Raw genomic sequence first — 25,870 nt, forward strand, 5'->3', positions numbered from 1 at the left:
GAAAATGGATGGATGGATGCATATACACAATGTCCCAACTTCATTGTAATTGGGGTTTGTACATTAACATTGGAAGAAAGAACTTCTTTTCGAAAAAAAAGTCTCTTTAAAGTCTCACAAAAACACTTATTTACACGTTTGACAGTTTAGTTTAAATGTGAATGCATCTGTACCGTTAATAAACGTTTTATGATTTAGACAATTTGAGTATGGAACAGATTGTTACAAAATCTCAAAATTAAAAACAACATTTGGTTTCACTGCACTTAAGAAAATATAATCCTCTGAAGGGGAAGGATAACCGACCCAACCAGTTGGTTCGGCAAGTCACATCTTTTGGATTCACTTTATGTGGGTTCACTTGCCAACTCCTCTTTATATACTCTACTGTATATCATCAAAATCAAGTAAAGTCTTAATCAATACTCATGCAACAAGACCTGATCAAAAGTCCCACATGAAATCAAGTCACCGCAGACTATAATTCCTCAAGGGCAAATTCAACCCGCATACTGTATATTTGTGTTTGTGTTGTACAGCACACTGAGTACCAGATCACACACATGCAGGCATGCAAGTAGAGATGAAGATAAAAGGGGTGCAGAAACAGCGCTGCCACTCAAGCGCGCCTAGACGCTAGTCAAGAAACAGACGAGCCTCCCTTCCAACATGTAGTTGCCTTTTTTGTCTGCGGTGGGACTGAAAAACCATGACACTCTGGTTGCGAAGCCCAACTGTTTACAGATGAGCTACTACTGCTCTCATGTACCAAGAAAAAAATTGAAATGAATGTCAAGTGCCTGTCATCTGACCTGACAACCTGTCGAGCTGCTGCGCGGTGATAATCTGTTAAACCACCCACACACACACACACAGGCGCTTGATCCGCATTACCTTTGCCAGAATGAGTTGGTCATGTCGGAGTCTCTGTTTGTTCTTCTGAAGTTTGCCAGGCATCATCTTTCCCGTCCGGAAGTCGAAACATGCCAAATCCACTGAGTTTCCAAGATAACGGGACAACTGAGGTTTACTCCGGAACTTTTTCCCTGTAGGACTAAATGCAGAAAGAGATTTGCCTGAATGAACTTTTTCATCTGGTCAACTGTTTAAATGCAATTGCTCACATCATCGATTCGACCTAAAAGGTTTGTTGATTATCTCCGCCTAGCTCTCCGCTCCCGAGCCAGCGCTGTCAACATAACAAACACCTGCGCTCTCACAATTGGGTCTTCTACACGGAGGCAACCAATCAGAGGAAAGGGGGCGGTCTTAGCCAGCGGATACAGAACCGGGTCAACCAGAGGCCGCTGTCAGAGGACACAAGAGTCCTTTTCTGGACACTCAGTATGACAAAACCGAGTTGTTTTTTTAAATGCGATTGAAGTCCATGTTAAGAGAGGCACACTATGGAGGCTTTAATAGCCAAAAATACAGAACCTTCAAGATGGCAATGGCAAAGTTTGAAAATGAAGTACGTGTTGTATCGAAATCAATGTTTGTCATTCATTCATTCATTCATTCTCCGTACCGCTTCTCCTCAGTAGGGTCGCGGGCGTGCTGGAACCTGTCCCAGGTGACTCTGGGCGGGAGGCAAGGTACACCCTGCACTGGTCGACTGTGCCACCCATGTTTGTATTTTATTTTATTTATTTATGGAAGTCCATGTTGGAGAGTCACTATAGGGGTCTAGCTTGCCAAAATACAGGGCAGAACAGATTTTCTGATTTCTGTGGTCCTCCATGAAAGCAGACTTGATTATCTTTGTGTTTCATCCAAATGAGACATTTGCAAACATATGCTTTTACTTTTGAAAACAATGATCAAGATTTGTGCACATTTTCTGACACGTTACAGACCAACCAGTAGCTGAATCATTATCAATTTATGGGAAAAAAATAACCGTTATTTTCAGCCGTTACTAGGACTAACCTGTAATTGACGTAGTTGAACTTGACGTGTCCATCAAACTAGTAGCCCTTCGGATTCATCGGTACCCAAGACGTAGCTCAGTTTCAAAAAGGTGGCGGAGTGCATCGCTCCCTCTCGTGTAATATTGCTTGATTGGTTTTATTTGGTTTTGTTGAACCAGAAAGCAATTCAACGAGATTTGGATTATGAAGTTTCATGCAAAATAACTTTTCGTCTGATTATTCATTTAATACGTGGAATAATCGCTAGAATTATCGATTCGAAAAATATTTGATAGCAGTAGGGCCTAATTATTTCTTTTTTTTTTAAATAATCCATCTAACTAACTTAATGGACCTCCAATAGCTGTCAACATTGACATTTATTCCATATTTCTGGACTTGAAAACGATGTCTGCAGAAAAAACCTGCCCCCGAAAATCGACTAATTGGGTCATTTTCGGCTTGTTTTCTGATGACATAAAATTAAGATTTTGACCCGTTCAAATATAGGTAAAAATAAACGACACGTCCGCCTGTGACGTCAGCAGCGGAAGATGAGGACATTCCCTCATTAAACTACTCCGTGCTCTGCGGTGGAATGTTGCCTAAGTTGAAAGTTAATAGCGATATCAGGTTACCAACTTGAACAAAGCGCTGGTTGGAAACTCAAGCAAGACATCTTCTGATGATTATGATGATTATTTCCTGAAAAGTTGTCACGTGGAGGTGGGGGGGATTCCGTCCGACAGTGTATAAAATATGAATAAATACCGCCACGTTATAAAGTATAGAATGTTCCTTTGTCCACAGCGGCTGTGCAGCAATGCTCATCTTCAGCATCCCCGCTGACGTCAGTCACACCGAGACACGGCGGCATATCGAGTTGGGCGGTGGACAATGGGCATTCCCAGGGCAAAACCAATTGATCGTAATGGAAATCACTGCCAGTTTATTGTAGTTTTTAGCAAAACATATTATCAAGAAAACGTGTTTGCGAACGATGCAGAAGGCCTTCTGTAGCAACGAACAGGCAGGAAAACGGTGCCTCCTGTCTTCATGTAAAATGTTCCCCGAGTGGAAGTGATCATGTTTTGTTGTGTTTTGTTTCTCAATCGGTAGGTCGATTGACGACTCTAAATTGCCCGTAGGTGCGAATGGGTTTGTTTCTGTGTGACCTGCGATTGGCTGGCGACCGGTATCAGGGCGTACCCCGCCCCTGGCCCCAAGATAGCTGGGATAGGCTCCGGCACGCGAGCGAAGATAAGCGCTACAGAAAACGGATGGATGTTGCAATTGGCAAAGTAGCCCTCGGGGTAATCTTGACACGATGTGACGCAAACGCAAAGAAAACATCTGCTGACTTCACGAGCTGCGCTGCGGTTTGAGCTTCGCCGCTCTTCCAGTAAGTCGGCCTGCTGACTGTTTGCCTGACTGGAACTGATGAGTCATATGACAAACCAAACCGAAAGTAAAGCCAAGTCGCAGCTCCTGATGGTCTTGACGTTGCAGAGCGAGGAAGTGACGGAGGGCAGATGTTAGTGACACCGAGTCAGTGTGAGCAACAGGAAGTGGCTGGTGGCTTTTTCGCTTGCATTCGATTGTGTTGTCGTCATTTGAATAGTGAGAAAACTTTTTTTTTTTTTTTTTTTTAGGGGGGATAACCACCTGCCTGAAAAAGCTTCAGGATCAATAAGAAAAGAAATATCTGACGCTAACTGCCTTGGTTTGACCGAGAAAATGCTGAAAGTTGTTTTTACTCGAACGTAAACAACGGCTGTGGAAATTCACACCGCTCAATATGTTGATACTGAGTCATGTTAAACATCAAACTTCACCGGCTAGAGGCAGAGGTTGCGTTTTAGGGACACTGCGGGCCCCTCTGCGAGAGGGGTCAACAGCTTGGCGACGTGTCGACCGCAGGCAGAGTGTGACACGAAGCCCGAGGTCGTATGAGGACACTTCACTTACGCAGTCATTTCGTGTACAGTGCGCACTGTATACATGTACCCACGCGACACGTGCTGGGATTACACAATATGTTTGACGAGTTGCACTCAGGTGGTCATCGTCGACGGCGACGGCGACCGCGTACGCTGACTTCGAGAGCGATTGATGGCGATGGCGGAGACTTTACGCGCAGGAGCGGTTGACCTCCAAGTTAGCGCGGGTCATCCGGATCCGAGCCTTCAATTTGCCCGCGGCTGCTCCCTGACCAATCGATACTCGAATGTACCTGTAGTAATAAACGTCGCTCTTGCCGGCGCTCAGACCAGACTTCCTGATCACTTCTTCCTTCTTCCAGCCGGGTGGCAAAGCTGGGCAGTCCGACCTCCTCTTCTCCATCCGAACACACTTATCGATCCCAGGATTCCGGTCCGTTCAAGTCAACTGATCCCTCCGCGGCCCTCCGGCCGAACCCGGCGGCGTCACAGACGCTCGCTCGCCCCGCCTCCGCCCTCCCCGGCCGCTTGCTTCGCGTGGAATGAAAGCGTCCTTGCTTCGGTTGACCCCCGAAGTCCACCAAAGCGTCGAGGTCCGTTGAGGTCCGTTGAGGTCCGAGCTGGCTAACGGCGGGCTGCGAGCCTGTGACGTCGCTCTGGACCCGTCGCGCTCCCTGAGATCTTCTATTCGGACAGAGCGATCACTCGAGTGAAATGAAATCGCTCAGCCGGGAGTTCTCTCTCTCTCTCTCGCCCGCTCTTTTTTTTCTTTTTCTTTTTCTTCTTTTTTTTTTTTCTTGCTCCAGTACTACCGTGCCTTGCACCTTTGCAGGCGAAGGGCAGCGCCGTGAACCCAAGCGACGAAACCACATGTTACAAACCGTTTATAACCTTCACACTGTCATGACATTTGTCTTTATCCAGTTAACTCATTACAATATCGACCAAAGAAAGCACGCACCGACCGCTCAACTTCAATCGTAATATGGGTGAATCGTTTATGCAAAAGCAAATTTCGTTCAGCTTATTGATAATGGAAACCCATTACGAGCCCCGAACTTTGTGTACACATATTAAGGCATGATAATATACTACTTTGTTAAGACAAATGTTGATCGTAATCATTGGGCATTTCGTTTTTTCCCCCGAGGTTGTGGGCCGGGCAATGGTGTCTGGATGACAACAGCAATGGTGTCTGGACAAAGAGACAAGAGTGGCCGCAGCATTGACCGTTTCCACATCTCGGCTTCAAACCGGTGACCTCGCGAGAAGAGTTTCAAGGGGCCTTGGCGGGACTGTCCCATTCCGTCTCTGGGAAATCCTGTGAAAGTGTACTACGCCCACACGAATGAATGAAAAACATCAATCCAATCCTCCAGACCTCCACCAGCGGGATGCAAAAACCATTTCATTCCCCAACATCTCGACACTCTTAACTCAATGTCCATCATCTTTGTCGGGCAGCGGTTCGCCTACTTTTGACTCCGACGAACGCCCCAAAAATATTTAGCTCTCCCAAGTGCCGCCATCCTGATCAACCTTAAAAGACAGTAGCGTAGTGAGCCCAAGTGCTCATCAAAAACCAGGCACGTTTTATTCCCTCAAAAAATGATTTCATATTATTGTAAGGAAATGAAGACAATTATGCAGTTTGCTTCTCGGAAGTTTTTTCTGCGAATATAAAACTGTACTTCATGATTGAAGTAAAATGTATATCATACAAGTTATGAGCTTAATGTCGTATGAGACGAGAGTTGTTGTTATGGCTGCGCATGTCTCTGCGAAGACAGGCTCGGCGAGGTCCACCTTGCTTCTGTGCTTTGTTGCGATTTTTGTGGACCCTTTCTCGCACAGATAGCTGGGTGGTCAGAAAAGGAGAAAAGCTTCAAAGGTGTCCGTGTTGCCCGATTGCGTGGGGCTTACCGGCTCTGGCGATCGGGAGGCCGCCACGATACGAAGCCTCCTGTGTTTTGGCTACGCTTGTACCACAGCATGGCACAATCTTGGAACGCTCTTTCCGGTTTTGCCCTTAAATGCCAGCAGCCTCGCGTTTTGGCTGTTTCCAGGATCAAAAAAACTGATCATATATCGCTGCAATGACAGAGAACTAACGACGCACAACCTGCCTCGTCCGACGGCCTGGAAGAAATAAGAACTTTATTACAAAGCAACAAAGGTCAAAGCATCAAACGAACACTGTTTATGTAACAAACATGCGTGCAATACGGTTGCAATTGGAGAGCAATCGGCTAGATGCGAATTGCTACGTAGGATAGCGGACTTGCGGTGTATGCTAAGCTAACAAGCATAACTAGGATTAATGACGTGATCGTTTGAAGCCGAACTCGCACAAAAACGGCTCGCGTTCTCTTCGTGGCTCGCGTCTTTGGACAAAAGTTAAATACATGCGTGCCATTTATTTATGCACGTATGATACAGTGCATGTAAACACGAACAAAGCAAAACACAATCGACTGTCGTCTTTGGTGGTTCTGCGGCGATAGCTCGCGTTTGAAAAGAGACGTTGTCAACGCTTAACGTTCCTATGGGTGCTTTGAAACACCCAAGCGAGGAGCAAGCGCTTTTCACCATTTTGCCAAATGCAGAAGTTTACCGGATTGGATGTCGTTTCTGTCGTCCATTACCGCAGCGACATTGTCCTGCTTCAAGTATTGATTGGTCAGTGATCATTAAGTGTTGGATCTGGATGACCAGCTCTTATAGGTCAACCACTCCCGCGCATAAAGTCTCAGTCGTCGACATCATAGGTTGCAAGTCAGACACTGTGTATGAAAGGCTACTCCCTACTACAGTGTCTCTACTACTATCCAGTAAGTTTTATGTTTAACATGACTCAGTATCACATATTCAGTGGTGTGAAATTCCACAGTCGTTGTTTACTTTCAAGGAAAAACGAACTTTTTTTTTTTTTTTTTTTTTTTTTTTTTAAAAACAGCATCGGACGTTTATTTTATAATTGATCTTGGAGCTTTTTAAGGCAGGTGGTTTTCGAAAACAAAAAAAAGGTACATCACGATTCATACAAACACAAATTACTGTACTTGAATCAAACAACGACAACGTTATGGAAAACACAATCAAATGCATACATATATCCGAGGTCGGGTCGCGGGGGCAGTAGCCTTAGCAGGGACGCCCAGACTTCCCTCTCCCCAGCCACTTCATCCGGCTCTTCCGGGGGGATCCCGAGGCGTTCCCGGGCCGGCCGAAGGACGTAGTCTCTCCGGCGTGTCCCGGGTCGTCCCCGGGGTCTCCTACTGGTGAGACGTGCCCGGAACATCTCACCAGGAAGGCGTCCAGGAGTCATCACATGCCCGAGCCACCTCATCTGGCTCCTCTCAATGTGGAGGAGCAGCGGCTCTACTCTGAGCTTCTCACCCTATCTCTGAGGGAGAGCCCGGACATTAATCATTAACGCCTCATTAATGTACACACAGGACCCCATATTGACAAAAAAAAAACATAATTGTTGACTTTTTTGCTGATTTATTAAAAAAGAAAACTGAAATATCACACAGCCATAATTATTCAGACCCTTCGCTGTGACAATCAAATATTTAACTCGGGTGCTGTCCGTTTCTTCTGATCATCCTTGAGATGGTTCTTCACCTTCATTGGAGTCCAGCTGTGTTTGATTATACGGATTGGACTTGATTCGGAAAGCCACACACCTGTCTATAGAAGACCTTACAGTGCATGTCAGAGTAAATGACAATCATGAGGTCAAAGGAACTGCCTGAAGAGCTCAGAGACAGAATTGTGGCATGGCACAAATCTGGCCAAGTCATCAGTCGTATTTAAAAAAAAAAAAAAAAAAAAAAAACAGCATTTCACAAATTCTGCCAGGGTATGTAAACGTATGAGAACAACTGTACATAAAATTAAAGTGTAGGCTACACCTTTCTCATAACCTCTAGGTGGCTGTGGCATATTGGAAAGAAATTGTACAACTTTTTCCTAACCTCTAGATGGCGGCATACATTTATAAAATGTGAGAGTGTTTTTTTTCATTTGTATAATGCGCACTATTGACTTTTGACAATTTTGTTTTTTTGGGGGGGGGAATGTATATTATACACAAAAAGTTACGGTACATGCTGCTCGCTACCTTTATTTACACACACACACACACACACACACACACACACATGCACACTACAGTTGAAGTGCAAATACCATAAAGCAGATCTAGTAGAAATCCTATACTTTTTCAATAAATCTGGTCAACAAACAGCTTCTTCATTCGGACATTCTATCTTTGTGGAGTTTGCATTTCCAATGAAGTTGGGACGTTGTGTTAAACATAAATAAAAACAGAATACAATGATTTGCAAATAATGCTCGACTTATATTTAATTGAATACACTACACAGACAAGATATTTGATGTTCGAACTGTTAAACTTGATTGTTTTTAGCAAATAATCATTAACTTTCTAAATTGTATGGCATTTGAGCATTTAAAAAAAAAGCTTGGACAGGATCATGTTTACCACTGTGTTACATCGCAGACGTGGCCCAATGGTTAAGATTGTCACCTACCACCGTGGTGGACCTAGGTTCAAGACCCCGTCAACATCCCCCAGACTCATGGCTGTGGTGTCCTTGAGCAAGACACTGATACCCCAAAAATGCTCCCCGGGCGCGTCAGCTACCCCCTGCTCCAGTGTGTTCCACTAACATGTATATGTGTATGTGTTCACTGTGATGGGTTAAATGCAGAGAACAAATTTCGTGTGCATGCATGCATGTTCATGACAATAAAAGATGATTATTCTTCTTCTTTTCTTTTAACAACATTCAATAAACGTTTGGGAACTGAGAACACTAATTGTTGAAGCTTTGTAGGTGGAATTCTTTCCCATTCTTGCTTAATGTACAGCTTCAGCTGTTCAACAGTCTGGTGTCTCCGTTGTCGTATTTTACGCTTCTTAATGTGCCACACATTTTCAATGGGAGACAGGTCTGGACTGCAGGCAGGCTAGTACCCACAGTCTTTTACTACGAAGTCACGCTGTTGTAACACGTGCAGAATGTGGTTTGGCATTGTCTTGCTGAAATAAGCAGGGGCGTCCGTGAAAAAGACATTGCTTGGATGGCAGCATATGTTTCTCCAAAACCTGTACGTACCTTTCAGCATGAATGGTCTTTTCCTCTTGGGCCTGGAGGACACGACGTCCACAATTTCCAAAAACAATTTGAAATGTGGACTCGTCGGACCACAGAACACATTTCCACCAGAGAAGCCGGCGGCGTTTCTGGGTGTTGTTGATAAATGGCTTTTGCTTTGCATAGTAGAGGCATTCAATGTTGGTTTTGGGCCTTGCCGCTTACATGCAGTGATTCCTCCAGATTCTCTGAACCTTTTGATGATGTTATGGACCGAAGATGATGAAATCCCTAAATTCCTTGCAATTGTACGTTGAAGAACATTGTCCTTAAACCATTTGAGGATTTTCTCACACACTTGTTCACAAAGAGGTGAACCTCGCCCCATCTTTGCTTGTGAACGACCTTTTCTACCCAATCATGGCACCCACCTGTTCCCAATGAGCCTGTTCACCTGTGGGATGTTCCAAACAGGTGTTTAATGAGCAATCCTCAACTTTCTCAGTCTTTTTTTGCCACCTGTCCCAGCTTTTTTGGAACGTGTTGCAGCCATACAATTCTAAGTTAATGATTATTTGCTAAAACCAATCAGGTTTATCAGTTTGAACATGAAATATCTTGTCTTTGTCGTGTATTCAATTAAATATAGGTTGAACATGATTTGCCAATCAGTGTATTCTGTTTTTATTTAGGTTGAACGCAACGTCCAAACTTCATTGGAATTGGGGTTGTAAAATATTAAGAAAGTTCAACAGGAAATTATCAAGTGTAAAAATAGGAGGGAGGGAGTAAAATAAAGGGAAGTGTAATGAATAGGGAAGAGATATTTATGGGAAGAGATATTTATGGAAGGGGGATTATGAGAAAAAAAAAAAATATATATATGTGTGTGTGTGTGTGTGTGTGTGTGTGTGTGTGTGTGTGTGTGTGTGTGTGTGTGTGTGTGTGTGTGTGTGTGTGTGTGTGTGTGTGTGTGTGTGTGTGTGTGTGTGTGTGTGTGTGTGTGTGTGTGTGTGTGGTGGCACGGTGGAAGACTGGTTAGAGCGTCAGCCTCACAGTTCTGAGGACCCGGGTTCAATCCCCGGTCCCGCCTGTGTAGAGTTTGCATGTTCTCCCCGTGCCTGCGTGGGGTTTTCTCCGGGCACGCCGGTTTCCTCCCACATCCCCAAAACATGCATGAATTGGAGACTCTAAATTGCCCAGAGGTGTGAATGTGAGTGCGAATGGTTGTTTGTTTGTTTGTTTGTTTGTATGTGCCCTGCTGGCGACCAGCTTGGCTGGCGACCAGTTCAGGGTGTACCCCGCCTCCTGCCCGATAATCGCTGGGATAGGCTCCAGCACGCCCGCGACCCTTGTGAGGATAAGCGGCTCAGAAAATGGATTGATGGATTAATGAAAAGGAAAGTGATTGTCAGCCAAAGCAGTAATCAATGCAACGCTGTAGGTGGCGGTAATGTACTAATTCAGTATGAAAATTACCCTTAAGAGTCAAACAAAAGAAGAAGAAAGCTCAAATCTAACCAATCGAGGACGCAAAGGCGACGAAAAAGAGAATGACGCATAGATATGAACATGGGTGGAGAAAAACGAGCCTCCACAGATATTGTCTGCCTAATCCGACGGTAAAATAGTAGGGGCAAAGTCCTCAGCACAGTCCATGTGTGTGGATGGCAAAACAACCCGAAAGAACAACGGTAACGGCACATCGTACAAGTACGACAATGGATCTCGGAATAGACTTCACAGGTCTAATCTTTTTGAAAATGTTTAATTATTTTTTTATTTTTAAATGTAAACTATTGATAGAACACACTTTGGCACTGACAGTAAAGTAAACCTCATCGCAATCTGTTGAGAAATGACAAGTTTACGACTTAATTTCAAGACCAATGCATTGCCGTTGATGGGAAAGTCGCCCCTGTCAACATGGCCGTTTCATAGACACTTCGGTTAGCCGGACCAGTCTACGTTCCCCGGGAGCCTTGAATGTGCGCCTCAGAGCAACAGGAAGTAAGTTTTCTTTCTTTCTCCCCCCCCCCCTGTTTCTGTTAGTAGTGTTTAAAAAGTGAGAGGACATCCCGGAGACACAGTTTTCCGTAAGTTTTGTCTATCTTACAACAATATTAAATGTTGCTACTTTTGATTACGATGATGTGCGAGTTTTGCCAGTCACCTGGTGTTCGCTCAGCTATCGGTAGAAAAACAGCTCCTCTAAATCTTGGTTCTTTGGCAAAACGCAAAGCGCAGTCGATGCTTTTCTCATCGGCAAGTCGCTTGCACATGGACTGCTGAGACATCCATCCATCCATCCATCCATCCATTTTCTTTAGTGCTTATCCTCAATAGGGTCGCGGGCCGCTGGAGCCTCGTCTAAGTAAATTGCATTGTTTCAAATGCAATGTTCATCACATCATTCAGTACGGTTTCCTTATGTTCCCAATCTTTTACCCCAAAATCGTAGTCACCGTAATCTCAGAAGGCCAGGATTGCATTTATTTTGAAACCAACAAAGCACTTCACATCGCCTCTTCTGATTTTCATTGTATGTTTGCTTTAGTTAAATCTCAAGGCAAGCAGGAGGGCACTGACTAAAAAAGCTTTTAAGGACATCATTCTCCACATTGAGCATTTAATACAATATACAACGGGAAAATGTACGTTTGTCTTGGTCATTTGTAAGTGATAAACTTGGAAATAAATAGTTGTTTTTGTCAGCATGGACTCCACCAGCCCTGGGAGTGACTTCGTCTCTCCAGAGTCAACAGTGACTACGCTGTTGTCAAGCTCTGGACGCTTTCGGACCAGGCTGTTGTCACCAGAGTTCAACTCAACCTTCAGATACAGAGATAAGGTAGATTCCCTTTCTACAGTTATGGAGTACTTATAGTTCTATTTCATGAAATAACAACCACGCTAAGAAATTCCTCAACATACTAATGGCAAAAGTACCAACATTTTGTTGGAACATGGAACATATGTATGAGGGGCCGTTAGGGACATTATTCAGGATTAGCTTTCACACACACATAAACTACTGAAAGTCTCTCATCAACACAACTCCAACACTCTCATACGCACGAGTCTTGCGCTCATAAAGACTACTCAAACACTCATAAGACTGGCGAATCAATGTGCCTTTCGGGCTAAAGCGCAGTGGACGTGTGCTTACTCCTGGACTCAAGACAGAGTTTCAGCACCGCTGAAACTTTGAGTAGTATTAATGAGAGTGTTTGAGTAGTCCTTATGAGAGCAAGACTCATATGTATGAGTGTTTGAGTAGTGTTAATGAGACTGTTTGATTAGTCTTTATGAGAGCAAGACGCATGTGTATGAGAGCAAGACTCGTGTGCATGAGAGCAAGACTCGTGTGCATGAGAGTGTTTGAGTAGTAATAACGAGAGCCAGACTTGTGCGTATGAGTGTGTTTGAGTAGTAATAATGAGTGTTTGAGTAGTCTTTATGAGCGCAGGACTCGTGCGTATGAGAGTGTTTGAGTTGTGTTTATGAGAGCCTTTCAGTAGTTTGGGTGTGTTTGAAAGCATTTGAATAATAAGTGTGAGGTGTCCCGAACGGCCCCTCATACATGTGTCATGAACCTTATGATGATTTATGTCGGGGAAAAGGACTAATATTGAAACAACAGATGACTGTGGACAGAAGTGGCAATTTAATTAGAAATAGCAGTGAAGAGAGTAGAGGATCAAAACATGCCCAAATGAATGAACTGCAACCAAAATAATAAGAATAATAATCATGCATTACACTTATAAATAAAAAAAATATAATGGACTCTATGCACGCATCACTTCTGTGTTCAGTGTGAGGTGGCATATTAAATTCTGGGCCTGATCGTTCAAAACTCTGTTATTTTAACCACTGGTTATCCCCTAACCACCAGTTAAATTCTTAACCCGCCGTTATCTGGCCGACCGTTAAATATGCGTTGTTCAAAACATGGTTAGTCACGTGGTCGGTTAATGGCACCGTCAACGTTAACCGTGTGGTTGACGTCGCTGGTCAGCGCCAATATCTCACACAATTCCTCGTTTTGTCGTGAGCAGACACGGGGGCCATTTTGCACATTTTGAGGAGAAATGGCACTGCACATCACCCTAAAAACACCATACCAACAGTGAAGTTCAGAGGTGGGAACATGTTGGATTTATCTCACCAAACATGATAATGAATAAACACAAAAGGAATGAAGACGTTGGTCATTTTACTCATGAGGAGGGCGCATGGGAGATTGTTCAGGTTACAGCCTCTCAACACGCTCTAAACAATCTCTCCCGTCGCTCCTGCATTTATTTGAAAATAGGGAGGTTTCTAAGTTTACAAGACATAACGTACTAAGCTACAAGACACAACACACTAAGGGTAGGGTTTCAAGGTGAAAACATGGCACCTGCCACGTCCCGGCCACGTCCTTCTCTCAGATGATTCCTGCTGAGTCATCTTCTTGAAGGCGAGACATATTTCTTTCTAAACATTGTCCATAATACTAATGCAAGCTAAGCAAATCAATGATAACTTCTACAATATATCTAACAGAACATGATGGTGTGGGGCTGATTTTCAGCAAATGGTACTGGTAAACTTCACGTTATTGAAGGAAGGATGAATGGGCTAATGTACCGAGACATTCCTGACAAAAGATCTGCTGCCATCTACGAGGATGATGACAATGAAACAAGGGTGGACATTTCATCAGGACAATGAGCCAAAACATACTGCCAAGGAAACTCTCAATTGGTTTCCAAGAAAAAAAATAAAGCTGCCAGCATGGCCCAGCCCATCACCTGACTTGAATCCAATCGAAAATCTATGGAAAGAACTGAAACTCAAGGTCCATAAAAGAAGCCCACAAAACTTTCAAGATTTGACGACTGCTTGTGTGGAGCAATGGGCCAAAATCACACCAGAGCAATGCATGCGAGTAGTTTCTCCATACAGGAGGCGTCTTGAAGCTGTCATTACAAATAAAGGCTTTTGTACAAAGTATTCAAATAAATACCATTTGGCGTGTTCAATACTTTTTCCCTGTGTCATTTCACATTATTACCCATAACTTCATTTCTAAGCTTACTTGTTCTACTTTCTTTGTATGTATGGGTTTATTTGAGTTGTTCCCAACATCCGGTGACATTTTCATGTCAATAGCACCTTGGGAAATATATTGAGTGAGAAAAATAGTGACGTGTTAAACATTTATTTCAGCCGCTGCATATGCAATAATATGAGGCGATAAACCATTCATATGGTTTGACAGTCATAATGGCCCTCTGAGAGAAACCGTAACTACGCTGTGGCCCGTGACAAAAATTAGTTTGACATCCCTGAGCTTGAGCTTATCCCAGCTGACTTTGGACAAGAGTCTGTGCATGCCCTGGACTGGTTGCCAGCCAATCGGTGGCATTAGCATACCGATTGCTCTCATGACTTAAATATTGATGGTTGAAAATATGAAGGTAGTCTCCACTCGGGACTGCTAAATGTGAAATAGTCATTGTTTTTTATTAATTGGTAAATCTTCGATTTACAAAGGAATATGACTCCGCCTCGGCAGCTTTGGATGCCTACATCGCAGACTTCGACAGATGTCTGTACACTGAGTCATCAGGAACGCTGGGTCTGGCTCTGCCACAAAATCCATTGTCCACCCCGAGAAGACCCAGAATGAGCACACCAAGAAACAAAGCTGGTAGGGAACCAGTCTGTTGTCTGCTTGTTTCTTACGTATGAGGTATGTCAGAAAAGCTCCAGGACTGGCGTCACAAAAGATATACAGTCTCGCCATATTGCGGTTCACTTTTTTTTTTTTTTTTTTTTCGTCTCACTGTATCACAATTTTTAAAATCGTCCATATGTATTGTTTTTTTTTCATCATGGATTTTTCTGTGATTTTGCAGTGATCGTTTATCCACACAAATGTTACTGCAGACTGTTACCTACAGTGAATTGATCCAATAAGTGATTTAAGTGAAATTGAGTAATTTGAATATTTGCTACATGATTACAACTATAGTATAGCGTAATTTGACATGGAGGCGGCCCCACGGTGCCCTAATCCTGTCTCAGGCCTTCCTGTGTTGGAGGTTACATGTTCTCCCCGTGCTTACGTGGGCTTTCTCCAGGACACCCCAACTTCCTCCCACATTCTATAAAATGCATGCTAGGTTAAGTGAAGACTCTAAATTGCCCATAGGTGTGAATTGTTGTCTATATTTGCCGTACGATTGCCAGTCTATCCGTCCAGGCTGTACCCTTTCCTCTCGCCCAAAGTCAGCTGGGCTAGGCTCCAGGTCACCTGCAGCTCGAGCTGAAGAACAACAGTCTAGAAATGAATGACGGGAGGGACTTTCCCGGACTATAACATGTTTTGCGTTTGTACTTGTAGCTCTCAGGGAACGTTTAACTGACAGGGAGGTGGATTTCCTGACCCTCCCCGTCAGTTCCCTCCGTCACCGTGACAACCACGACAGACTTTCGATGACAACCGACGAACTGCTGTCCGTCCCCCGTGATGGTTCCATGCCCGTCACCCACACGACTGCCTTCATCCAAGGTTTTAAATCCACACGTTGCGAAAACAACTCTTGCTTTGACTGGAACGTCAACCTAAATGATTGACTGTTAGCACTTCACTGTGTTCCTCTCGTTTGTTTGCATGTTCAGGTTGCCCGTCTCAGTCTGTAGCCTCTCAGGCCCGTCTTCCCTCCGAGCCAGGGTACAGAGCAAGGGATAACATATCCCACTCACATTTAAGCAGGAACTGCAGCAGCTCAAGGTTGAGCTCTCGCCCTCTTTACATTACGTGTCTCATCCGAGATGGTGACAGATCTTTGTTATCCACCAGGTGCAATCGAGAACCCGAAGTTTCCACTTTGAAACAAGATGTCCCCTTTGTCAGATGCTTAACAGTAATGACTATCCACTATGATCTTTGAGTCTTCAACTATTTTAGGAGCATACTCTGACTTGAGCTTATCTTCATCTGTTAGTGTGCACACAGAGCAGCGAGGTCAGAGCAGGTATTGCAGTCTTCGTCGCCCCGTTTACCACGCAGGCTCAGTGGGAACAAGGCAGACGTCGGCCGCACTGCAATCGGTAATGTGCCTGCCTGGATCCAAGACTGTGAGCCACTACCCCCATCAGAGGTCTACGTTTGTGACAAGCTTGGTACCGCATCATTCACTCTATCAAATTCAAATTGAAAAATGTTCTTCCTTTATTTATTTTTTTTCCTCATGACGAGGAAGAACCTTACTTTTTACGTAATGGAGCTTTCCGGGTACTTTCGTGCTTTGAGAAGTTGGTTTACCGACTTCTCAAAGTGTTTGTTTACCGTTCCTTAAATATTAACTCAACACGAGTCTACTTTCCAAAGAATTCCTGCAACTAAAAATCCAAAACATTTCACAGTTGTCACACTTTTTGTGCCAGAATGCTCTTAATTGTACATTGACTATTAGTCAGGAGTCTATTGCGCAAACGAAAAGTATTTCCAAGTTTTTTTTTGTTTGTTTGTTCCATCAGAAGGACCAAGAACCAGAGCACCATCTTGGTCAGGAGACACAAAGGACGATGCTGGCATGACACCTAATCAGGTAGAAGATGAAAATGCCTTTTCTTGACCAATGGCTGGATATTTGAAAACAGATTTTCTGTGAATGCTCAGGGTTCTGTCATATCATGTCTGTGTATGGGCATTGACAGGATTTATTTCTACTAATTTGGGTCACACTGCGTGTGCGATCTGAAACGTAAAAAGAAAAACATTCCTAAATCAAGCTTAGACTTTCAGAAATTACCCAAAAAAAATGCTAATGGTTCATGTGTTTCTTATTTTTTTTTACATGTCAATTTTTTTTTTTTAAATAAATCAAAATCAGCGTGACACCCAGCAGAGTCTGAGAGATCTGAGGCTCCAGTTTGCTGAACAGATATCTTTGATTGCCTCAGACAGAGAAAGCTCCCACTTCTCGGAATTTCTTTTGAAAGGTAAATCATCGAACACGCTATAGTGAAGCTTAAAGGACACACCGTGTGGACCCTTCTTTATGTTCTGATGGGTGTAGATTTTCTTTGGGCAGATAACCGGCTAGAGTCACTGATCCAAAAAGCCGATCAAGTGCTGAACTCGCTCTCTCAGCGTTTTGGAGGAGCACAAAGTCTTGCAGATTCAGGTAAGATTAGTGTACGGTTGGGCTGCATGATTGTGGGCAAAATAATAATCGATTATTTTGATCAATATTGCAATCACAATTATGAATCATGATTATTTCTTGTGTTGGGAAAAAAAAACATTTTTATTGCACTACTTTTTAAAAAACAGTATATAACGTTTCAGTTCAAAATGAATCTTTAAATAAGAATAATTGATAGCTAATTAAAAAAAACAATTCGACTTGACGACAACTGAATAATTAGGCTATTAAGAAAAGGGCAATCAGAAATTGCAACTAAATGGAAGCAAATACAGTTAATGCATGTAAGGCAATAGCATCAGGCTGCAATCACCGATTTTTCGTTTGAAAACCCCCATCGTCGGTATAGTGAATTGTCAAGGACGGTATTATGTCTCCGTTGTTCTGCTTGTCCATTGGTCAGTCGTGCACGGTTACAATCTGCAAAGAACTCAGTAGTCGTGATGCCCCTCTCTATTTACTCCCGGTGTTTTTGCCTTGCACTCAGGCCAGCCCAAAAGTTGAAGTCAAGGCACCCGCTACAAGAATTGTTAGTAGTGTCTTACCGTGACACGCCGCCTCTTCGCCAACGGCCAACTTCCAAATAGCAGATTCATATATTACTACATTGGACATCAATGCCGTTTTAAGGTTTCATTTTGAAGTTGGCACCAGAGCGCAGCGGCAGAGCATAATGAAGCCTTAACCATGCATTAGCCCGCCCCCTGGTGGCTGGCTGACTAGGTTGCGGGCACTGCTGCAAGTGTAGCACTTTTCCTATGTGGCAGTGTTTGCATTTTAAATGTAAAAAAATCCCCAACGATCAGGCTCGTTTAATCGTGGCAGCCCAAAATCCCGAGCATGATTACAATTCGATTAATGCTGCAGCCCTCGTGTCCAGTGTAGCATTACTTTGGTTCTCATTGCCTGCACTTTCTTTTAGAACCAAGTCATCAAACTGTGATTGTCAGGTCAGATGTTTACTGATTTTCACAAGCATGTTCACTTTGATCAAATGATTTAATATGATTCTTGTTCTTTGGGAACAGGTAGATCAGTACTGTAGATAAAAACATCTTATCTCTCCGTTAATGAATGTCTATAGCATTCCTATAGATTTTCTTCTTGTCAATGGTTTTCAACAAACATATAGAGGGCAGATATGTTTGGATTCCCTAAAGGAGGCCCTTTAATGGCGTCCTGTCGTCCCCTTTAAACCAAAGAAACTAAATGTCCACTTTTGAAGAGACTTCGCCTCCCACCATCTCATTTTTGCAAACAACTCTTGTTAGTTCGCAGTGATTCTGTGAATCCAGTGAATAGTGAAGAAATGCAGCTCAGTTCGATTTCGCAGGGTCCCCTGCTCCCTATGTAAGACTGTCTACACTTCCACTTTTACTATTTCTGCATTTACTGGTATTCATTGACAATACAGTGCCGCATGTCTTATTCTTTGTCGATGATGCAGAGACTTGACGGGAGCGGCGCAGGGCATCACCGAGGCGCTGTCGGAGGAAACCACCCAGGTCGGGCTGACCCGTAATGCTTTGATGCTTCCATTAATCACTCTGAATGGTTTGGAGAGAGAATTAAACAGAAAAGAGAGAACCACATTGTACCGTCGTTAATAAAATACGAATGAAGAATCAAAAACCAAATGGAACACATTTTAAGACACATCTTTACTCACAAAACTTTACACATAAACTGGACAACGAGTGGTTTCTAAATGTTGATGTAGGGATGAACATTTAACCCATATGGTGCATCATTTTATAATGTTTAGGACATGCAAGACAGACCAACCTCAGTTTAAGCCCTCAGATGTGCAAAAATACAACAGACACATTAGATTATGAATGTGTATTCAATTGGGTTGAAATTTGATATTTTCATGAAAGATTGTCTCCTCTCGACTCAGGATTGCAGTCACGATGGGAGCAGCATCTGGAAACAGCCCGGTCCGTTGGAGGCTCTGAAACAAATGATGTTTCGAATGCAGGCTGTGGAGGCGGAGCTTCACCGACAACACAAACCACCAATTGCTCCAACTGGCAATAAGGAAACTCATAGGGTATGTCATTTGTTAGGCTTTTCACCACGTGTGTCAAACTGGTGGCCAAATCAAAATTGATCATTGTGTTCTGGTGTAACACCATTGAGATATTTGCAAGCATTTCTTTGTTACCCATCCCCCTTTGAAAAGAAATGTAATCGTTGAAAAACGTGTTTTTGTAGGCTTCTGATTTCAAAACATGTTGTGTATACTGTATGTAATAAGAGTCTATGAGGTAATCTTTCATTTATATGGGTTCACAGTCGTAGCGGCCCTCATAACTGCGATGTGGCCCGTGACAAAAATGACTTTGACAGCCCTGCTTTACACGATCGGGATTTTCGGGGCCGATCACCGATCGGCAAGTTTAAAAAAAAAACAAAAAACGATATCCAATCACAAGATGGAGCAAAATATCTATTTAAAGGGCTTGTTCCATTACCGTACATACTTGTGAGTTGTATACCGAGTATTTTCTAGTCAGGTCATGTATTCTAATCAGTCAGCTCAAACCAACATTACAAAATGACAGAAATAAATGGTGCTAACTTACTGTAATTAAATTACTACACACACACACACACACACACACCGAAACTTTATGACATGATTCAAGAGAACGCCGGCATGTTTACGTTCAACCGTTAGCGCTAGCACTACAGTGAGTACGGAAAGTATTCAGACCTCCTTCAATTTGTCACTCTTTGTTATGTTGCAGCCGTTTGCTAAAATCATTGAAGTTCATTTTTCCCCCCTCATTAATGTACACACAGCAACCCAAAAAACGGACTTGTTGACATTTTGGCAGATATATTAAAAAAGAAAAACGTAAATATCACGCAGCCCTTTGCTCAGTATTTGGTAGAAGCACCCTTTTGAGCCAATCCAGCGATTGAGTCTTTCGGGGAATGATGCAACAAGTTTTTTCACGCCTGGATGTGGCGATCCTCTGCCATTCCTCCTTGCAGATCCTCTCCAGCTCTGTCAGGTTGGATGGTGAACGTTGGTGGGCAGCCATTTGCAGGTCTCTCCACAAGCATTTAAGTCAGGGCTCTGGTTGGGCCATTCAAGAACAGCCACAGAGTTCTTCTGAAGACACTCTTTTGTTATTTTTTTATTTTATTTGACTTACTTACTTACCTGTCCTGTTCATAATGGTAGATCGGTATGCCTATGTGCTAGAACAGTTTTGCTGTGCAACAGGGGAGTTTGTAATACTCCGTTTATTTTTACATTTTAAATTATTCTGATGTTTATTGAAAATGCAGCTGGACAGAAAAGGGTCTTGGGTGGGACAGACAGAGGGACAGAGTGGACAGGGGGGACTAGGGGTGAAAATCACAACAGAACAATAGTGAGACATTCTTGATATTTGAACATAAGTAACATTACAACAGTTATTTGTAGATTGGGGGGGGGGGGGGGGGGGGGGACTCCAATGAAGGTGTAGAACCATCTCAAGGATGATGAGAAGAAATGGACAGCATCCGAGTTAAATATATGAGTGTCACGGCAAGGGGTCTGAATACTATGGGCTGTGTGATATTTCAGTTTTTCTTTTTGAATAAAGCTGCCAAAATGTCAACAACTCCGTTTTTTGGGTTGCTGTGTGTAGATTAATGAGGAAAAAAAAAAAAAAATCAATGATTTTAGCATATGGCTGCAATATAACAAAGAGTGAAAAATTTAAGGGGGCCTGCATAATTTCCATCCCCACTGTAGCTTGCTAGGCTACTTAACGTTTTGTAGTCTGCCATATTGTATTAAAAGTACGTGAACATACCTCAAGCAATCCTTCAATGAAAGTCTTCTCCCGAGCACCGGTGACCACCACCAAACGTTTTTCCCCATTTTGTTCTTATAATAGACTCGGCGCGATCCATTGGTTGTTGTGGTCACCATGGTAACGAATGTATCCGGTTGTGTTTGAGTTGACAAGATAAAGCCCAGTGAAGGTACAAGATGGGATATAAGGAGCCAGCAAACCTCAAAACTAAGCAAAGCTTTATTGCACTGAATCATACTGAGAGCAGTTTGTAATAATTTTGGACACAACTCTTCGTATGGCCTTAATAAACTAATTGCTAGATGAATACCTTTCTGATGAAAAGAAGCATTATCACAACACTTTGAGATATAGCGCTTGTATTGAATCGCATTAGATTATGCAAGTGGACATAAGGTTGTGATTGGTTGGTGTCTATTGTTGCATGAAGGTTATTCCCTAGTACGACAATTGCAGGCTTCTTCTCTGCTGCTCTATAGTGTGTGGTGTATTTGTATTGCAGAGGCCTGAAAGTGAAGCAGAACAGAGTTTATCTGGTGCACCATCACTGCAAAGGTAACTACATCTGTCAATCATATGCTGTGTCATTTCACATTATTACACACAACTTGAGCTAATTTGTTCTACAACCCCAATTCCAATCAAGTTGGGACGTGGTGTTAAACATAAATACAAACAAACCTTTCAAAACTACTTTATTGATATATTGAAAAAACACTGAAGATTCACAAATTCACACACTTGAGTTCCATCGAGGGCAATAACTCCAGCCAGCTCACTCCCAGTGTTGCGCCGCCGCCGCCGCCACCTTGAAATGTCGCACGAAACGTCAACAGACAGCACACTCGCCGAATACGAGATTACACTTCAGATTGTACTGACTGATCAGGCACTTTTAATTCTCTTTCTCGCTTTTTTTTTTTTTTAAGATCTAATGTGGAAAACATAACAAAAACACACCTGGAATTGTCCATTTCCGGGGTGTACATCTTCATGTAGAGTTTTCTTGAAACAAACAAGACAATTGTGCACAAAGAAGTATTAAGGCCTATACTAAAAAAGAAGAAGAAAAAAAACATAATATTGGAATGTAATGAGAATAAGGTCATTTTTTTTCAAGAATTCTTTGGGGGAAAAATGTCTTACTGTAGAGATTTAAAAAAAATAAAAAAAAAAAAAAAAAAGCCAGATTTGCGTGGGGAACAAAAATTCAATATGGAAAGTACAAAATCCCCCATCACCTCCCGGAGCCCTTTTATCTTGGGGGGGGGGGGGAGTAGTTGAAAGTCATGGGGTGATGTCTGGGTTTTGGTTATGTATTTTCTAGCTTCTATAAAGAAGTCCTGTAAGCCTGGCAACTCCGCTGGAACTTTTTTTCTTGTATTGCCCCCTTGTCAAATTGTTCTATTGTTGCATAGTTTCCCCACTTTGTTTATCATCATCAAACAAATGTAATTATCAGACAAATATAACCCAAGTGAACTTGAAATGCTGTTTTTAAATGATTATTTCGTTTATTAAGGAAATAAAAACTATTTAAAGTTACCTGGCCCTGTGTGAAAAACGAATTACTCCCCTTGTTAAATCGTGAATTAATTGTGGCTCATCAAACTTTTGGGTTAATTTTCACTGATCACACCCAAGAAATCACTTAAGCAGAATCTGTCCCAACAAAATCAAAAAGGACAAAAGATCTAAAAAAGCTGCAACAAAATGACACGATCCAAAGAAATCGCAGAACAGTCGAGAAATAAAGTCATTGACATCTATCGGTCTGGAAAGGGTTCCAAAAGACATTTCTACAGCTTTAGGATTCCGGCGAACCATAGCAACAGCCATCATCCTCACATGGAGAAATCGTGGAACAGTGGTGAACCCTCCCAGGACTTGGCCGCCCGACAAAGACGACCCCAAGAGAACAGCGATGACTCATCCAGGAGGCCACAAAGGAACTCAGGACAACTTGCAAAGAACTGCAGGCCTCTCTCGCCTCAGTTAGGGTCAACGTTCATGGCACAACAATAAGGAAGAGACTGGGCAAAAATGGCATCCACTGCGGAGTTCCACGGCGAAAACCACTGCTGACCAAAAAGAACATGAAGGCTCGTCTTACTTTTGCAAAACAACGTTTGAATGAGTCCCAAGACGTTTGGGGGAATATTATATGGACTGACGACATGAAAGTTGAGCTTTCTGCAAAGTGTGTGTCTCTCGTTACCTCTGGCGGAAATGTAGCACAGAATTTCAGAAAAAGAACATGCTACCAGCAGCCAAAGGTGGTCGTGGTAGTGTGACGGTCTTGGGCCGCTTCCTCCTTCAGGACCTGGACATCTTGCTGGGATTGATGGAACCGTGTTCAGCCGTCAGTTTGTGACGTCAAGCTGAAGCGCACTTGGATTCTCCAGCAGCATAACGATACAAAACACACCGGCAAGTCAACTTCAGAATGGCTTAAAAAAAAAAAATCTTTTTAAAAAGGAAGGTTTTGGGGTGGCCTAGTCAAAGTCCAGACTTTCATCCGATTGAAATGCAGTTGCATGACGTTAAAAAGGCCGTCATGCTCGAAAAGCCTCCATTTTTGCTGAATTCAAACAATTCTCATACATGCAAATCAGTCGCCTTTCGTCAAAATTCGCCGTTTTGAACTCAAAGTAGGCCATTTACTTGAATCGTATTCCTTTGGGGAGGGGGTTGGGCTCGGTCACCGTCACCGTCACTGTCGTCATAGTCGCTCGGGATCTGCTTTGGATAAGTCACAGGAGTTGACGGGACCACAAAGAACATTTACTTTGAATGGTACTTTGAGGTATTGGTACTTTTACTCCGATACAATGATCTAAATGTCGCTCGCTACCTTTCTTTACCGATTATTGCTTGTTTATCAACTATTTCGTGCGCGAGACTACGACTCCGACTTCCGCTTTGGGCGCTGTTTGCGGCAATCTAATTTAAGCGCGAGTGACGTTTAACTGCAGTTCACCAAACGACACAAGAAAGTCACATGACCTGTTTTTGTTTTTTTTTTCTTAATAAATAGAATCACCATTTAAAAACAGCCTTTTAAGGTCACTAAGGTCATTACTACACTAACTATGCAAAAATCTAAGAATTTGAGAAGGGGCCCAATACTTTTTCACGGCACTGTATTTGTGCACTTGCATTTTGTCCAATGATTAGCCTTATAGTCGAATCTTTTTCATTGACGCTGCGCTCCACAGTCAAAATTGGCTAAATAGCACGACCCGTTTAGCCACCACTGACCTTAAGCTTTTACCCGTTGTGCGCCACTGTGACGAATAGACTAAAATGTTAATTGTGCCCTTTCCAGAAACGGATTGAGGTGATAGACATCGCATGGAACTATGATCAAAAGTGCAATATTCTAACCACTGTAAGCAAATTCATTTCATAGTTTCCACCCTCAGGGCTCTGCATCACCTCAGTCGCCTGAAGCTGCTGTTGGAGGAACCGAGAGAAAAGCATGACGAAGAGGAGAAGGATATAGATGAAGGACGATACTCGTCTTTGTCTGCTGACAGACTCATCGGTTCTCAGCAGTATTGCCATTAAAGATGGAAACCCTGTCAGATGGATATTTTTCTCGTCGGGGTCAGCTGGAGGTTCTCGATGTTGTTTCATAGTTTGACTTAATTTTAGTTATGTTGAGCAAGCCTGAGGAGCAGTCGTTGCCAAAAGGAGCAGATGGATGGAAGGTTTTTTCCCCAAAAGTGCGATACAGCACATCAAACGATACCCATCGATACATAAGTACATCATATCAAATGTGGCTTGAAGGCCAATAGTTTTGGGCAAAAAAAGAAAAGAAAAAGAAGACATAACAACGTGACGTCTGTAAATGGAATATTAGTATTTCGAATGTATAATTGTACACCGAAGTGAATTATTGCAATAGAGATGGGAATAGGGAAATGTTTGTTCACCAGAGACGCAACTTTGTACGTAAGTTAAAATGCATAAAATAGCGTTTTTACAGCCCACTATTAAAATGCCAAAGAAAAATTGTTTATATGCATTGCTTTTTTTTAATTGAACCTTTATTTATTGATCCAGGTAAGGAAGTTGAGAATGCTGACCTTGCTGCAGAGTCAAGCAAAACTTCCAGCTGTTTCCATTATAGCACCGCTTCATGAATGCAAGATCCTCCAATGACCCAAAGTTGCAACAGCATGAGGGCAAACGTGGATTCAGAGGAATCAACAGAATCATTCATAAAATTTATCTTTGAAGTAATTCATGAGGAGAACAGTCATTTGTGGTCTACAGTTGGACCTTTCTTTTTAACTTCTCTTAATTCTTAACGAATTGAAAGTGTACATTGTTTAATCCTTCCATTGTGGAAAAATAATTGTGTAGAATGAGCATGGCATTCATGCTAAATGTACGTTTTTGACAACACTTTGTATACCTTTCTGTTAATCGGCATGGGATTTTTGCTGATCGTTAGTTGATGTCATTGTAAAAATGATACTTTGTGGTTGTGTTCTGAAGGCTTTGGTCATGTTTGCTTTCTAAATAATAATGTATATATTTCTTGGGACCTGCATCTTGTCCCTTTTTTAAATTCTGTTGAAATTTGAGCCTGAACTTTGCATCCATGCCCATAACACACAGTTTATTGCAAAGCTATTGAGGCTGCATTTCTTGCAGCCCTTTTTCAACACTTCACATATTGAGGCCGTACTACATTCGATCGATTCAAATGTACCGTGACCTTAATTTAATGATGCTGCTTCAAATGATTTCAACCAGCTGCACCTGTCATGTTCTTTTGGACAAAATATATTGATCTATTAAAGTTGAACTATCCCCCCCAAAAAGCAAACCGGCCGTGCAGTGACACTG

General features: G+C 42.7%; 2 protein-coding genes and 1 long non-coding RNA gene across 8 annotated transcripts in view; 2 read left to right on the forward strand and 1 right to left on the reverse strand.

The window, feature by feature from the left end:
- Positions 1 to 6,550, reverse strand: part of mbd2 (methyl-CpG binding domain protein 2) — a 36,776-nt gene extending 30,226 nt beyond the window's left edge. The window contains exons 1-3 of one of the 4 annotated variants that reach the window (XM_061699459.1): positions 6,465 to 6,550; positions 5,774 to 5,989; positions 895 to 1,054 (exon numbers count right to left, since the gene is read on the reverse strand). In XM_061699459.1, coding sequence (XP_061555443.1) covers positions 895 to 1,054; positions 5,774 to 5,844 — 231 coding nt within the window. In that variant the 5' untranslated portion in view covers positions 5,845 to 5,989; positions 6,465 to 6,550. Of the gene's footprint in view, positions 1 to 894; positions 1,055 to 1,124; positions 1,494 to 4,143; positions 5,531 to 5,773; positions 5,990 to 6,464 lie in introns of those variants that run through there. The other 3 variants (XM_061699461.1, XM_061699458.1, XM_061699460.1) reach the window with 3 other exon arrangements.
- Positions 3,404 to 5,910, forward strand: LOC133414223 (uncharacterized). The gene is made up of 2 exons (XR_009769961.1): positions 3,404 to 3,530; positions 5,001 to 5,910. It is a non-coding gene; the product is annotated as an uncharacterized LOC133414223 (long non-coding RNA).
- A 4,447-nt stretch (positions 6,551 to 10,997) lies between the features above and the next one.
- c15h18orf54 (chromosome 15 C18orf54 homolog) lies at positions 10,998 to 25,841 on the forward strand. Of its 3 annotated transcripts, none has more exons than XM_061699368.1 (15): positions 10,998 to 11,075; positions 11,695 to 11,830; positions 14,524 to 14,680; positions 15,377 to 15,544; positions 15,655 to 15,766; positions 15,836 to 15,899; positions 15,981 to 16,158; positions 16,516 to 16,586; positions 16,872 to 16,980; positions 17,058 to 17,165; positions 18,458 to 18,536; positions 18,634 to 18,691; positions 19,087 to 19,239; positions 21,510 to 21,562; positions 24,433 to 25,841. In XM_061699368.1, exons 2-15 carry the CDS (start codon positions 11,696 to 11,698, stop codon positions 24,575 to 24,577), a joined length of 1,590 nt encoding a protein of 529 aa, XP_061555352.1. In that variant the 5' UTR covers positions 10,998 to 11,075; position 11,695; the 3' UTR covers positions 24,578 to 25,841. The 3 variants fall into 3 exon arrangements, with proteins under 3 accessions (XP_061555352.1, XP_061555353.1, XP_061555354.1); XM_061699369.1 differs by having other exon boundaries at positions 17,073 to 17,165; XM_061699370.1 differs by having other exon boundaries at positions 15,655 to 15,706.
- Positions 25,842 to 25,870: the final 29 nt, after the last annotated feature.

The sequence above is a fragment of the Phycodurus eques genome, chromosome 15 (assembly GCF_024500275.1).
Source record: "Phycodurus eques isolate BA_2022a chromosome 15, UOR_Pequ_1.1, whole genome shotgun sequence".
Lineage (NCBI taxonomy): Eukaryota > Metazoa > Chordata > Actinopteri > Syngnathiformes > Syngnathidae > Phycodurus > Phycodurus eques.